The 12081-nt window shown below is 42.0% G+C and overlaps 1 protein-coding gene across 1 annotated transcript in view; it reads left to right on the top strand.

Annotated features, from left to right (window-relative positions):
• HEATR1 (HEAT repeat containing 1) overlaps positions 1–12081 on the top strand; it is a 37655-nt gene that overhangs the window by 23930 nt on the left and 1644 nt on the right. The window contains exons 28-42 of the mRNA XM_010151773.1: positions 836–964; positions 1885–2115; positions 2781–2907; positions 4014–4180; positions 5286–5332; positions 6166–6289; positions 7135–7275; positions 7482–7771; positions 8555–8705; positions 9198–9356; positions 10069–10203; positions 10454–10558; positions 10652–10820; positions 11520–11674; positions 12039–12080. Of these exons, the coding sequence (XP_010150075.1) occupies positions 836–964; positions 1885–2115; positions 2781–2907; positions 4014–4180; positions 5286–5332; positions 6166–6289; positions 7135–7275; positions 7482–7771; positions 8555–8705; positions 9198–9356; positions 10069–10203; positions 10454–10558; positions 10652–10820; positions 11520–11674; positions 12039–12080 (2172 nt within the window). The remainder of the gene's footprint in view (positions 1–835; positions 965–1884; positions 2116–2780; positions 2908–4013; positions 4181–5285; positions 5333–6165; positions 6290–7134; positions 7276–7481; positions 7772–8554; positions 8706–9197; positions 9357–10068; positions 10204–10453; positions 10559–10651; positions 10821–11519; positions 11675–12038; position 12081) is intronic.

Raw genomic sequence — 12081 nt, forward strand, 5'->3', positions numbered from 1 at the left:
AGGCAAAACTGGAATGTTTCTGACAATTTTTTTATTGTTGGGGTTGTTTTCCTTTGTCACCATCTTACTGCCATCACCTGCTATAGAGCTGAGCTTTTATTCTACATTAATACTGGCTCTCACAAGATTTTTAAGGTCAGAATACAAGGAAATGTTCTGTATGAGTCTCATCTCTCTTTTTAAATCCAAAACACTCCTTCGCTTCACTAAAATGGAATGAAAAATGCGCCCATAACGTGCTCTAAGTTCTGGCAAGATCTGCTGAAACTAACTCTTGAGCTAGGTGACACCTCTAATCCAGCCCTCGTAAAATAAATTACTGTGATTACAGTCTAGGCCCCAAAAAAAGACAAAAATCAGAATGACCATGGTTGGTTGCCATGTATGATACTGCACATATTTTACAGACATAAAAAGGGTGGGTGGGAAAGGTATGAAAATCACTGGAATCTGTGCCACACTCATATTTGTGCTTCTGCAGATCTCCCCATAGCTGATTTTGCTTCTCACGCTGTCATGGCACTGAGTTGAAGAATACAAGGTTATTTCATTGGACTAATTTCCACTTTTTAATTGCTTGCTTAGAAGTGTATCTTGGTTTCCAAACAATATTTAGAACTCTAACAATCACATAGTAAGGAGCTTTAAGGGAGACTATACATTTAAAATCAGTTTAGTGGGGATTTTGGAAGATACTATTGGAAGATTTGGAAGATTCTCATTTTCTCCTGTAAGAACCTAGTGGCATTTAGGGGAAGGAGAAATGCCTTAAGGTGTAATATGCAGAGCAGCACAGGTCAAAAACTAAACTAATCTCATCTGCCTTCTTTTTCAGGATAAAGTTCTCCATAATATTATGCCCATTTTTACCTTCATGGGAGCAAATGTCTTGCGTCTGGATGATACTTACACGTTCCAAGTAATTAATCAGACAGTGCAGATGGTTATTCCTGCTCTTATACAGGTAAATTTGTCTACTTAATGGATAGAAGTAGGGGAAAAAAGCGAACAATAAGTTTATTCATTGAGTAAATGGTTTGGACTGTCAGTGGTAGAATAGATTGTAGCCTATTCTAGGATTATTTTTAGATAGATATTCAATTATATATAACTATATTAACAGATGACTCCTCATCTGACCAACTCATAGTTCATCAGACCACTGCTTCTTTTTCAACTTACGAGCCCCTGCACTTTGGAAATAGTTTAGCTGAAGCAGTATCTCACCTGTACCTGAAGAGGACCTTAAACATACTTTAAGGTCAAGTTTTTCATCATAAAAATAGCAGGCAAGTTCAGTAGAGGATCCATTGGAAAGAAGAAGGTTATTAATTCTATAATAAATAAAATGTCATGGCCCTATCTACAGTAGGCACTGTCTGAGGGAAGAGGAAAGGCAAAATACTTGACAAATGCTTTTGTTCTTCCAGCTGGTGTTTGTGTGGGGTTTCTTGGTTTTGTCTGGAGGTGTGGGATAAATGGTTATAAACCAAAACAAAAGTATATCACTGTGTTTCAAAGGGGACATTTTTTTTCTTCAGCCAGATTTCACTTGCACCAAATAAATCTTATTCTAGAGTCATTCACAGTTTTAGGCAGGAAAAATCGGTCCTGTTTGTTTCAGCTAATGACAAGTAATAGGTTTTTTCTTTTCTTTCTTCTGTGTTCTTTATTTTGTCTTTGTTGTTTTTTCTTTCTTTCTTTTTTTTTTTTTTTTTTGGTCTTTCCCCCTTCCTTCCTGCCTTCTCCCCTTTTTGGGGATTATGCTTTTGGTAGTGCTGTTATCAGGCCCGGACTGCTTTCTCTCCTTTTCTGACTTTACAAGAAAGAACGTGTACCCGTCCGCGCTAATCCATTGGAACTGCTGTACCTATTTGTACGTAGGCTGAAGACAGCGACTTGTCTGAGGTCTCGGGAAGTGTGGAAGAGGTGGTGATAAAGATCATCCGTGTGTTTGTGGATGCCTTGCCCCATGTGCCGGAGCACCGCCGCCTGCCAATCCTGGCCCAGCTTATCACCACGGTGGGAGGAGACAGGTTCCTCTGGGTTCTCCTGGTGCTGCTATTTGAGCAGTACGTGACCAAAACTGTGACGGCGACATCAAGCACAGACAAGGTTAGAAGACGGTGCGGTTTTTAGACTTTTTCCTCAAGAGACTGATTTCCCCCTTTCTGCTCGTGGCCTTGCTGTTACGAAGGTGCAAGAAGAGCCTCTAGGCTATGCTAAAATAAGTAGTGGTCTCTGAGCTTGTGCTGTAGCAGAGCCTCATGGTTTTACTGTGATTTGTACTGCAAATACAATACTGTTTTGTCCTGGAGCCTGAACAGAAAATCAGATTATATTGTACAGCAATCCTTGACCTGAAGATCTGATGACCTAATTACAAAGGGCTGCAATATTTGTAGATTTAGGTTTTTTTTCTTTTCTTGATTTGTGAGACAGGATACTGGTCTTCCTGCACAGACTGAGATAAACCCTATTATGTTTTGTGTAGGCAAGCCCTCGGATTAGGTTGGATGCATAGTTTATGGGGAAAACTAAAAGAATTATTAAAGGAACGTTGGTGAAAAGATGCAGTCTTTGCTGCAGCAGTTTAATCTCTTTCTCTACCCTCTAGAACTATGTTCTTTCCAAGAGCTTGCTGCTATTACCCTTGCTGTAAATCCTGGCAGTTTCCAGCTCACCATGGCGTTTCACATACTCACAGAGGAGTTTTTGAGTCTTTTTATCATTATTAGTAATACTTTTTTTTCTTTCTTTGTTGTCCAAACCATAAACAGGATGCTGTTCTGGAAGCAGACACTGAATTTTGGATTTCCATCTGTTGCGAATTTGATGTACACTCTCAGTTCCAGAGCGTGATGAAAATAATCCAGTACTTGACAGAGCTGCCAGAGAACAAAGAAGGTAACCACAAAACACAGCCAGCAAATGCTCCTACAGCTTCCTATTACAAGGGACAAGGGGTAATGGGTTTAAATTGAAAGTGGGGAGGTTTAGATTAGATACCAGGAAGAAGCTCTTCAGAGTGAGGGTGGTGAGGCACTGGAACAGGTTGCCCAGAGAAGCTGTGGATGCCCCATCCCTGGAAGTGTTCAAGGCCAGGCTGGATGAGGCTTTGAGCAACCTGGTCTAGTGGAAGGTGTCCCTGCCCGGGGCAGGGGGTTGGAACTGGATGACATTTAAAAGGGGCCTTGTAACCCAAACTGTTATATGATGCTATGATTCTGTGACTCCTAGTCAGAAGCCTAAGAGACGCAGAATTACTCTTTTTTTTTTTTTTTAATAAAATGGCTAATATAGGTTATTACTTTTTTAAAAATCTTTTAAATGATAGATTAATTTGTGCACTTAGAATCAAATGGTAGCCCTCATTTAGAAGGTACAGTAAATCATGTAGTTGAAATAAAAAGCTTTTATAACAGGCAAGATCACAGGGAGTACCAGTCATCTGGGGGATTTTTAGGGTTGTTTTTTTGGTTGGGGTGTTTTGTGTTTGTTTGTTTGTTTGTTTTTTAACTACAGTATAGTGGAGCAGTAATTAAATAATACTTTTTAATACTTTTCCAGTCTGTTATTTCAAAGAGCACTGGGGAAGGCTGTTTGTTTCTTTTTAAGTTATGACTTGCTGTATTTCTTGTTTGAATACATTTTCTCCATCAGGAAAGACCAGGAAATGACACTGAAAGCAGTTTTCCCAAGTATGTAACACACAATGTATGTAGTCCTGCCTCAAACATTTCACGTGTTCGTAGCTTTAGCACCAAGAAAAAAGAACCTTCACGTAAAAATGATCAGACGAAATGGCACTGCTTCTTTTTAAGCTGTTGAAATGAAAAAAAATACCTCCTGTGGTACTTCAGAGCATCTTTCTTGGAACTTTGACATGATTTTGGATATGCAGAATGACTGTCCTTGATAGGCATCTGACTAATTTTACTTTGTTTCTGTAATGAGAAATCAAATTCCTTTTTCTCTTGGCTGCAAATCTGTTTTGTGAATGTTTACAACAGATGATCCTGGACAAAAAAAATCAAGAACGTGCAAGACAAAGCTAAAGAATCAGGATGGGCAGCTCTTTAATGTGGAATCTCACTCAGACAAACAACTTCGGCATTTCAAATTCTTGTCAGTCTCCTTCATGTCACAACTTTTATCCTCTCAGAGTTTTGTGAAAAAGGTAATAATGGCAGATTTTAAACTGATCACATTAAGTAATTGTGCCATACTGGAACAGATGAGGTTTAATTTGCTTTTTAGTATGGCTTTACATTGAAGGGGGGGTGAAAGAATACACTGTCCAGTGTGTCTTGCTGACACCTTTATTGACACAGTTTTGGAACCTCTCAGTAATGTTAATTATTTTTTCATAAGGCTTTTCCAGAGAGACTCTTCACTCACTTTCTGTGTAACTCCCAAGTTTGGTGTGGGATTCATACTGTTAACTCTGAATAGACATAAAGGCTGAGAGAGGGTTGTTGAGCCTGGAGAAGAGAAGGCTCCGGGGAGACCTTACACCACCTTCCAGTACCTGAAGGGGCCTGCAAGGAAGCTGGGGGGGACTTTTTACAAGGGCCTGTAGTGACAGGACAAGGGGGAACGGGTTTAAATTGAAAGTGGAGAAGTTTAGATTGGATATCAGGAAGAAATTCTTCCCAGAGAGGGTGGTGAGGCACTGGGACAAGTTGCCCAGAGAAGCTGTGGATGCCCCATCCCTGGAAGTGTTCAAGGCCAGGCTGGACGAGGCTTTGAGCAACCTGGTCTAGTGGAAGGTGTCCCTGCCCATGGCAGGGGGGTTGGAACTAGACGGTCTTTGAGGTCCCTTCCAACCCAAACCATTCTATGATCCTATGATCCTATTCTGTGAGTCTGATTCCATGATAACCATTACAAATTTTAGACTGTGGCTCTAGCTGGAAGTAGTTCCCAGTGTTTCAACTGAACATGATCCACCAGAACAACCTATGATCCTGTTCTGTGAGTCTGTGATTCCATGATAACCGTTACAAATTTTAGACTGTGGCTCTAGCTGGAAGTAGTTCCCAGTGTTTCAACTGAACATGATCCACCAGAACAAAATGTATTTGCTACTGTGACTGTATTGCCTAAGATTCTCACAATTTCTTCTAGAATGATGGCTGAAATGCAGATGTGGGTAATTATTATCTCATAATTACCATGTTAGTGGACATTTCCTTCAGAACAAACAAATTTGCATATACTGGGATATTAATTAGGGGATACAAGTTTCACGCTCAGTCTTTTCATTCTTCCTTTTAAATCAGATAGTTGAATGTGAAGAAATGGAAGAGCTGCAGAAGCTGGAACAGAGGTATGCTTTAAATCTGCCCTACTCCTCCTATTTCTAGATTTTACTGCAACCTGGGAATACTTTTAAGTGAAGTCTCTATAGCATATGTTTTTCCCCAAGGATACTTCTAGTGTTGACCTCGGTTACAAGCAGTATTTATTATACGCAAGCTATTTGGGTCTTGTTTTGTTGGGGTCTTTTACCATGATGTGGAGTTTTTCATTTGTGAAAGATTGCTCTATGCAGTATCCACTTCTTTTGTGTTTCTGATAGTGCTTATTTACATATTGGCCATAACTGTTATGCTGTTGATGATGGGATCTTGAAGAGAATTCCAGATTTTTAGCATACTGTATCATTTCATTTGTAGGAGAAAAAAAAATCAGTATTCACGGGTGACTCTATATGGGCATAAGAAAATTACCAGCAATCACAGATCACAGTTGCAGTCATTGGGCTGTAACAGCCAGTGATACAGAATCGAGTATTCTTTTTGTGGCGGCATAACTTGTAGGTTTGTTCTAAGTGAAGAAAGGTGTAGGATTTATTTCAAATGCTGTCTTCCCTAAATGCTCATTTTTAAACATCTCTATCTTCCCAGACTGTTTTTGTCTTTAAGTAGAACTTCTGTTGTATGGAGATGCTAATCTGGGGGTACCAGGTAGACTAATGTGCATGATTTTCCTTACCGCCATAGCTTTTGTTAATGTGTCGATGTGATCTGCTGGTCTCTGCGTTAGGTGTTTCATTTTCCTTTACTGTCGCTCTTCGGAGAAATGTTATACTTTCCAGTAATAAAGTTGAGTCCTTCAGTGTCCTTGTTGCCTAACAGAAGGTGCTTCCTTTCCATCTAGGCTATTAGAAGAAGTTCTTCACTATATAAACACTGTGGCGTCTTCAGTGGAAGGAAACGTGGACAAGCCAACAGCCAAATTTTGGAGGGTTCTGCTGAACAAGTCCTATGATATGCTGGATAAAGTATGTCTCATTAACCCTGGTGTTAGCAGTGGGACATCCCTGCTTTTGCTTAGTAATACGACTGTAACCTTTGTAGGATTTCTTGTTGGATTAGTACTAATCTTCACTGGATGATCTGCAACATGGTGTTTCCATTGTTTAAATTCGTCTAACTACTTTAGTAACTACAACTAACAGCTTAGAAAAAACCAAAAAAAAAATCAGGAATACTTACTTCCCCTAGTTAGTATTCTGCTGTCTGGAAGCAGTCATTTCACTGTCTGTCTGGTGAAGCAGAGTGGCTTTTGGCAGCGTTTCTCACTGTTAATTCATACGGTGATTTAACTATTGCTAATGGAACTGCTGTATAGTTCTACATGGAATTTAAATGGAATCTTTACACTTCTCTTTCTAACCCTTTTCTGATCAGAAGTGTATTTGTAGAATTGGACTGGCTATCTCGTTTCATGCTGTGGAGCACATGCCTTCTCACAACTGGAATTCCTTTTTTTTCCCTAATGAAGCATATCGCCATTTTCTCAATGTACATGCACATGGCACTACCAGAAGTATTTTAGGGTAAGGAGGGATTGCTCACCAGTGCAGACAAAAGGAATTGCTGAGAAAATCTTGAAGCTAGTGGATAATGACTGGTTAGCAGCCAGTGAACAAACATTAAGTACTCTAACAGGAACCTGATTTGTTCTTTTGTTTGCCTCCGATGCAGCATTGCTAGCCTGTCCTCTCTTCTTTCATCCTGAGTCCTACGCAGGATGTTGAGAGTTTGCCTGTCTTATTTGGAGGCTGTTGTGTCACCGTGCATGGAAGAGCATTTACGGTACTGTTTTGCTTGTATTTTTCTGTAGGTCAATGCCTTATTGCCAACAGAAACCTTCATCCCTGTGATTAGGGGCCTAATGACGAACCAGCTCCCATCTGTGAGGCGTAAGGCAATGGAGCTTTTGAACAATAAGGTGCAGCAGCGCACAAGGTGGCAGAAGAGCCAGGTGAGGCGAAATGGCTAAGCTCAGTTCCCTTAGCAGACGTACACAGGGAGAGATTGATGTAGCAGTGGTTTGCTCTGTGTAAAAGCATCCAGGTACCAGCGCCAGGTCTGGCAGGCAGCTCTTGAGTAGCGAGGTGCAAGCCACCTGCCCGTAGTTACCTTGAAGGTTCCGAGTTTCTAATTGTGCACGTTCTCTTCTCCTCTTAGATCCTGCAGCTCTTGGAGCTGGTTCCTGAGCTCATTGCTATTGTGCAGTGTAAAAGGAAGGAGGAAGAGGAGGAGCAAGCCATCAACAGGCAGACTGCTTTGTTCAGCCTCAAGCTACTCTGCAGAGGTTTTGGCACAGAAAACCCGATGCCATTCGTACCTGTTCTGACAACTGCCATCAATCTAATTTCCTCAGAGAAGGAGGAAAAGAATGTGATGGGAAGTGCTTTGCTCTGTATAGCTGAGGTCACCTGTACACTGAAAGCCCAAGCAATACCTCAGCTTCCAAGGTACCATCGGGCTCCTTTTGACAGAACCAGCTGCGGTCAGAATTAGTTGTACTGAAGTGCATTACTGCAGGAGTGCTGTTGAAGGCCAAGGGGCCGTCTGCCCATGCGTCTGTACTGTGTAGAAAAGAATAAGAGCACTCAGTGCTTGAAGGTGCCTCCTAGTCACAGAACAAAGCAGCTGTTGGGGAAATTGTAGGAGTTCTAGAATCAGTAAAGTTCTTTATGGAGTGTGCTGCTGTCAACGGAGAGGCAGCCTGTATGGCTTAAAGTCCGACCATACTCTGTATTTTTACTATAGAACAGGTTGCATTTAAAAACATGAGAACCAGTACAGTTGGAAACCCTGCATGTAACATTATTTTATTCTCCCTATTCAAGAAAAATTCAAGCATCTAACCTGTTGCTTTGAAGACTTTTAATCTCATTACAAATACAGGTTTCTTATGGTCATTAAATGTTTCAGCTAAAGATAGTCCTTTGAGCAACCTGGTCTAGTGGAAGGTGTTCCTGCCCATGGCAGGGGGGGTGGAACTAGATGGTCTTTAAAGGTGCCCTCTAACCCAAACCGTTCCGTGACCCTAAATCTGATATCATTAATTAGCTTTGAAAAAAAATGAAGTAGAGCAGAAGAGCACAGAATACTGAGTTTTCTCAAAATACACATGTACAAATGCAAGTGAAAATTAACCCCACAGTCTTAACAGTTGGACTTGCATGACTGGAAATGTGCCTCCAGATTGTCAGTAGTTTCACCTTTCTCCCTTTATGCTTGGTTATTTGCAGGCTGATGCCAGCGCTGTTGAAGACTCTAAAAAATAGGAAGGAGCTGATCTCCAATGAGATTTACTTGCTAAGTGCTGTCACTGCTCTGCTGAAGGTTGCAGAAACACTGCCACACTTCCTGAGTCCCTATCTTTTGGATTGCTTGCTGCAGGTGAGCCATCTGATTTTACAGATGTGTAAAAGGGGATGACAGGATCTGCCCAGTTCCTAGAAGCTAGAGCGATTACTTTTTGTCTGTCTGAAACTGAAGTAGGAGTGTGTGCCAACTGACTGTGTGGAAGCTCTTCTACTCACCTCCTTATGCAGATAACTAAGATACAGAATATGAGTGTCTCCTACTCCTCCCTCCTTGTAGTTTGGCTCTTTGGAAAAGGAGATGAATCCTGAAGGACCATTCTGTAATATCCATGATCTCATCCAATGTGTGGATCTAGCATGGTAATCCTCACCCCCTGCCACATGCATTTTTTCAGTGTCTGTCTTCTGAAGACAGCAGAGCTCTGTGCACAGACATCCTCATCTAAGGTGCTCCAGGTGGTACAAACAGCAAAATTCCAGTCTGACACTTGTAACGGGCAACTACTGTAAAGTAAGTTCGTGAGTTGGTTTAGGCATGCCTAACTTCTGTTGGATTTCCTGACAGGTTGTCCGTTTGGAAAAGATAGTGGCCGAGTGTGGTCCTTCTTCCCAGATAAGCTTACGCGTAACATCACTGAAAACCATCCTAGCTACAAGGCTCGCTCCCCGAATACTCTTGCCTGCAGTTACCAAGTGTTACAGTGAAGTGGCAAATACCCGCAAGGTGAGGTGATTTTTCATTCTTTTAAATGGTGCTTAAAAAAGAAAGAAAGAAAAAAACCAAACACCAAGCCGTGCAGAATTCGATTTAGCTGTCCTGGCTGTGTCCCCTCCCAGCCTCTTGCCCACCACCAGCCTGCTCAGTGGGGCAGCAGAGTGAGAAACAGCGCTGCGCAAGCACTCTTTGGCAACAGCTAAAACACCGGTGTGTTACCGGCGGTGTTTTGGTCACAGATCCCCAACGCAGCACTACGTGAGCTGCTGTGAAGCAGTCTAACTCCAGCCCAACCCAACACTTACATATCTCTGTTTTCTTTTGTACTGCAGTGGTGATTCAGGAACGTTAGACCTGGGAGAAATGCACCAGTTTCATATCCTTAGGATGTTAGAAGATGAATGCTTGAGAGACCTAAAGGTCTTGATTTATCTGCTAGGAACTCAAGATACAGTTTTCATCTGGGCTTTGCTCCCGTCTCATAGGTGCAAACCTTTCAGACTTAGCTGGTGTCTCCAGCATTGGAGAAGAGAGACCAAACTCTTTTCAGGAATCCTTCTAACTTAACCCCCCCAAAAGTGCAGGGAAAAGTTTGTTTATGTTATCGACAGTATTTTAGTGAGTAAGTACATGGAGTGCAAGCACCAGGTTCCTTGTTCCTTTTCTCAGTCACTGTCAGCATCACAGCTGCCTTTGTGTTCCTTTGCTTTTGTTTTGGCAGAGCTGCCTGGGTCCTCTTATGAACATTCTGAAAGAGCATATTGTTGGCATGGAGAAGGAGCACCTCGTCTCCCACCAGTCTGAGCTGACGGCGTTTTTCATGAAGGCCCTGGACTTCCGAACAGAGCATGCCCAGGTGGTGTGTTTAGGGGGTGAATAGAGGCAGCTCACCCTCGACGTGCGATTTGTTTTAAAAAATACTAGTCGTTTCCACTGCATGCGTGCCCTGAAATTCTGGGTATCAAATATTCCGTTGCGGAATTGTACCTGGGCTAGAAGACGTTACGGGTTAGGTATTTAGTCTGAAGCAGGCAAAATTAAAATGTGCTTTGAAAGCTCAAATTCTTATATTTCAAACTTGGACTTATGTTTTCTGATTTTTCTAGGATGATTTAGAGGAAGTGGGTAAGACAGAGGCTTACATTATTGACTGCCTGATAAGTATGGTTATGAAACTTTCTGAGGCTTCTTTCAGACCCCTCTTCTTCAAGGTAGGAAGATTAAATAAAATCCATCTGCATCAGCATATTTGTATTTTCCAGTTCACAGACACAGGAAAGCGCTAATCTGCCTTTCACTTTCAGCTCTTTGACTGGTCCAAAACAGAGTCTACCCTAAAAGACAGACTGCTGACATTCCACCGAATAGCAGATTGCATCGCAGACAAGCTCAAGGGTCTCTTCACCCTGTTTGCTGGTCACTTAGTGAAGCCATTTGCTGAGACACTGAACCAGGTCAACATTTCTAAAACCGGTAAGGGTTCAGTTACTAACGACAGAGCGGCAGTGGCAGGCTCACCCGTCATTGCTGAATGTTTAATTGTGCAGGATTTACTTCACAGCATGTCCTTTTCCTTCCTGATAAATAAGGCATCTTTCGTATTCTGCTGGAACCAAAGGACATTTTTTGTGCATGGGCTCTAGGCTGCCAGTGAGAAATCAAAAACCATGTGAAAAATTCCAGTCAGTCCCACTGAGTTCCATGAAAATTAAATTGTGTGGAAAGAGGGTGACTTGGTTCTGTTTGGGTTTTTTTATTTTTCCCATTCGTTGACTTCTCTCATATGCCACCTGGTGTATTCCGACTCCTCTGCTTTCTTGGCAAAAGTTACTTTTTGATGTGGGGAGTTGTTTGCCCATCCCATTTGGAGTGGCCTGAAGAAACTCCCCACATACACAGGTATGGCCTGGCACTTTTCCTGGAGCCTGTGGCTGTTCTCTTTTATCCCCAGCTGACTGTGAACAGCAGTGGCAGACCTGCTGAGGCATGAGCAAAAAGCCAGATGACGTCATACATCCACTTTCTTGTTCTGAGCAACGCGTACATCAGTCGCTGTGTAGTACATCCTTTAGCTCTACTCATAGACAAATCATGTTGCTGTCTTGTGGGGAAGTTTGATATTTTCTTTTTTTTTGATGATTTCTTTTTCCCCCCTCCTTGACTGTTATGTAGAAGAAGCTTTCTTTGACTCTGAGAACAGCACAGAAAAGAGCTGTCTACTGTTGCAGTTCACCATGGACTGTCTGCACAAGCTCTTCCTGTTTGACACCCAGAAGTTCCTGAGTAAGGAAAGAGCAGAAACCTTGATGATGCCTCTGGTCGATCAGGTATTGAGAAACACAAAAAGACCCCAGTTCGTAGCTGGTTTGGAATTTTTCCCCATCTGAGAGATTTACCTTAATTATCTGGGCTCAATCCTCTCCTTTAACAAAAAGGGAGGAATTAATTCACTGTCTTTGGGCTATAGACAGTATAAACTGCTTTGCCTAAGGGTCTGAATTACTCCTTTCTTTCTTCTTTTTCTAAACATCTTCATTCCGTAAGGTTCGCGCACGTTTCTGAGCTCTCCCAGACATTCCCACGTGCTCTTGAACGTAACTCTTGCGTCCCTGAAAGCCAGAGCTAGCAGCAGTGCTTTTGGCTGGGTTTACCTCAGCCTGCCTCTGTTTGACAAGCTTTTTACTTCCACAGCTAGAAAATACACTTGGAGGAGATGAGAAGTTCCAGGAAAGAG

The sequence above is a fragment of the Eurypyga helias genome, unplaced genomic scaffold (assembly GCF_000690775.1).
Source record: "Eurypyga helias isolate BGI_N326 unplaced genomic scaffold, ASM69077v1 scaffold6635, whole genome shotgun sequence".
NCBI lineage: Eukaryota > Metazoa > Chordata > Aves > Eurypygiformes > Eurypygidae > Eurypyga > Eurypyga helias.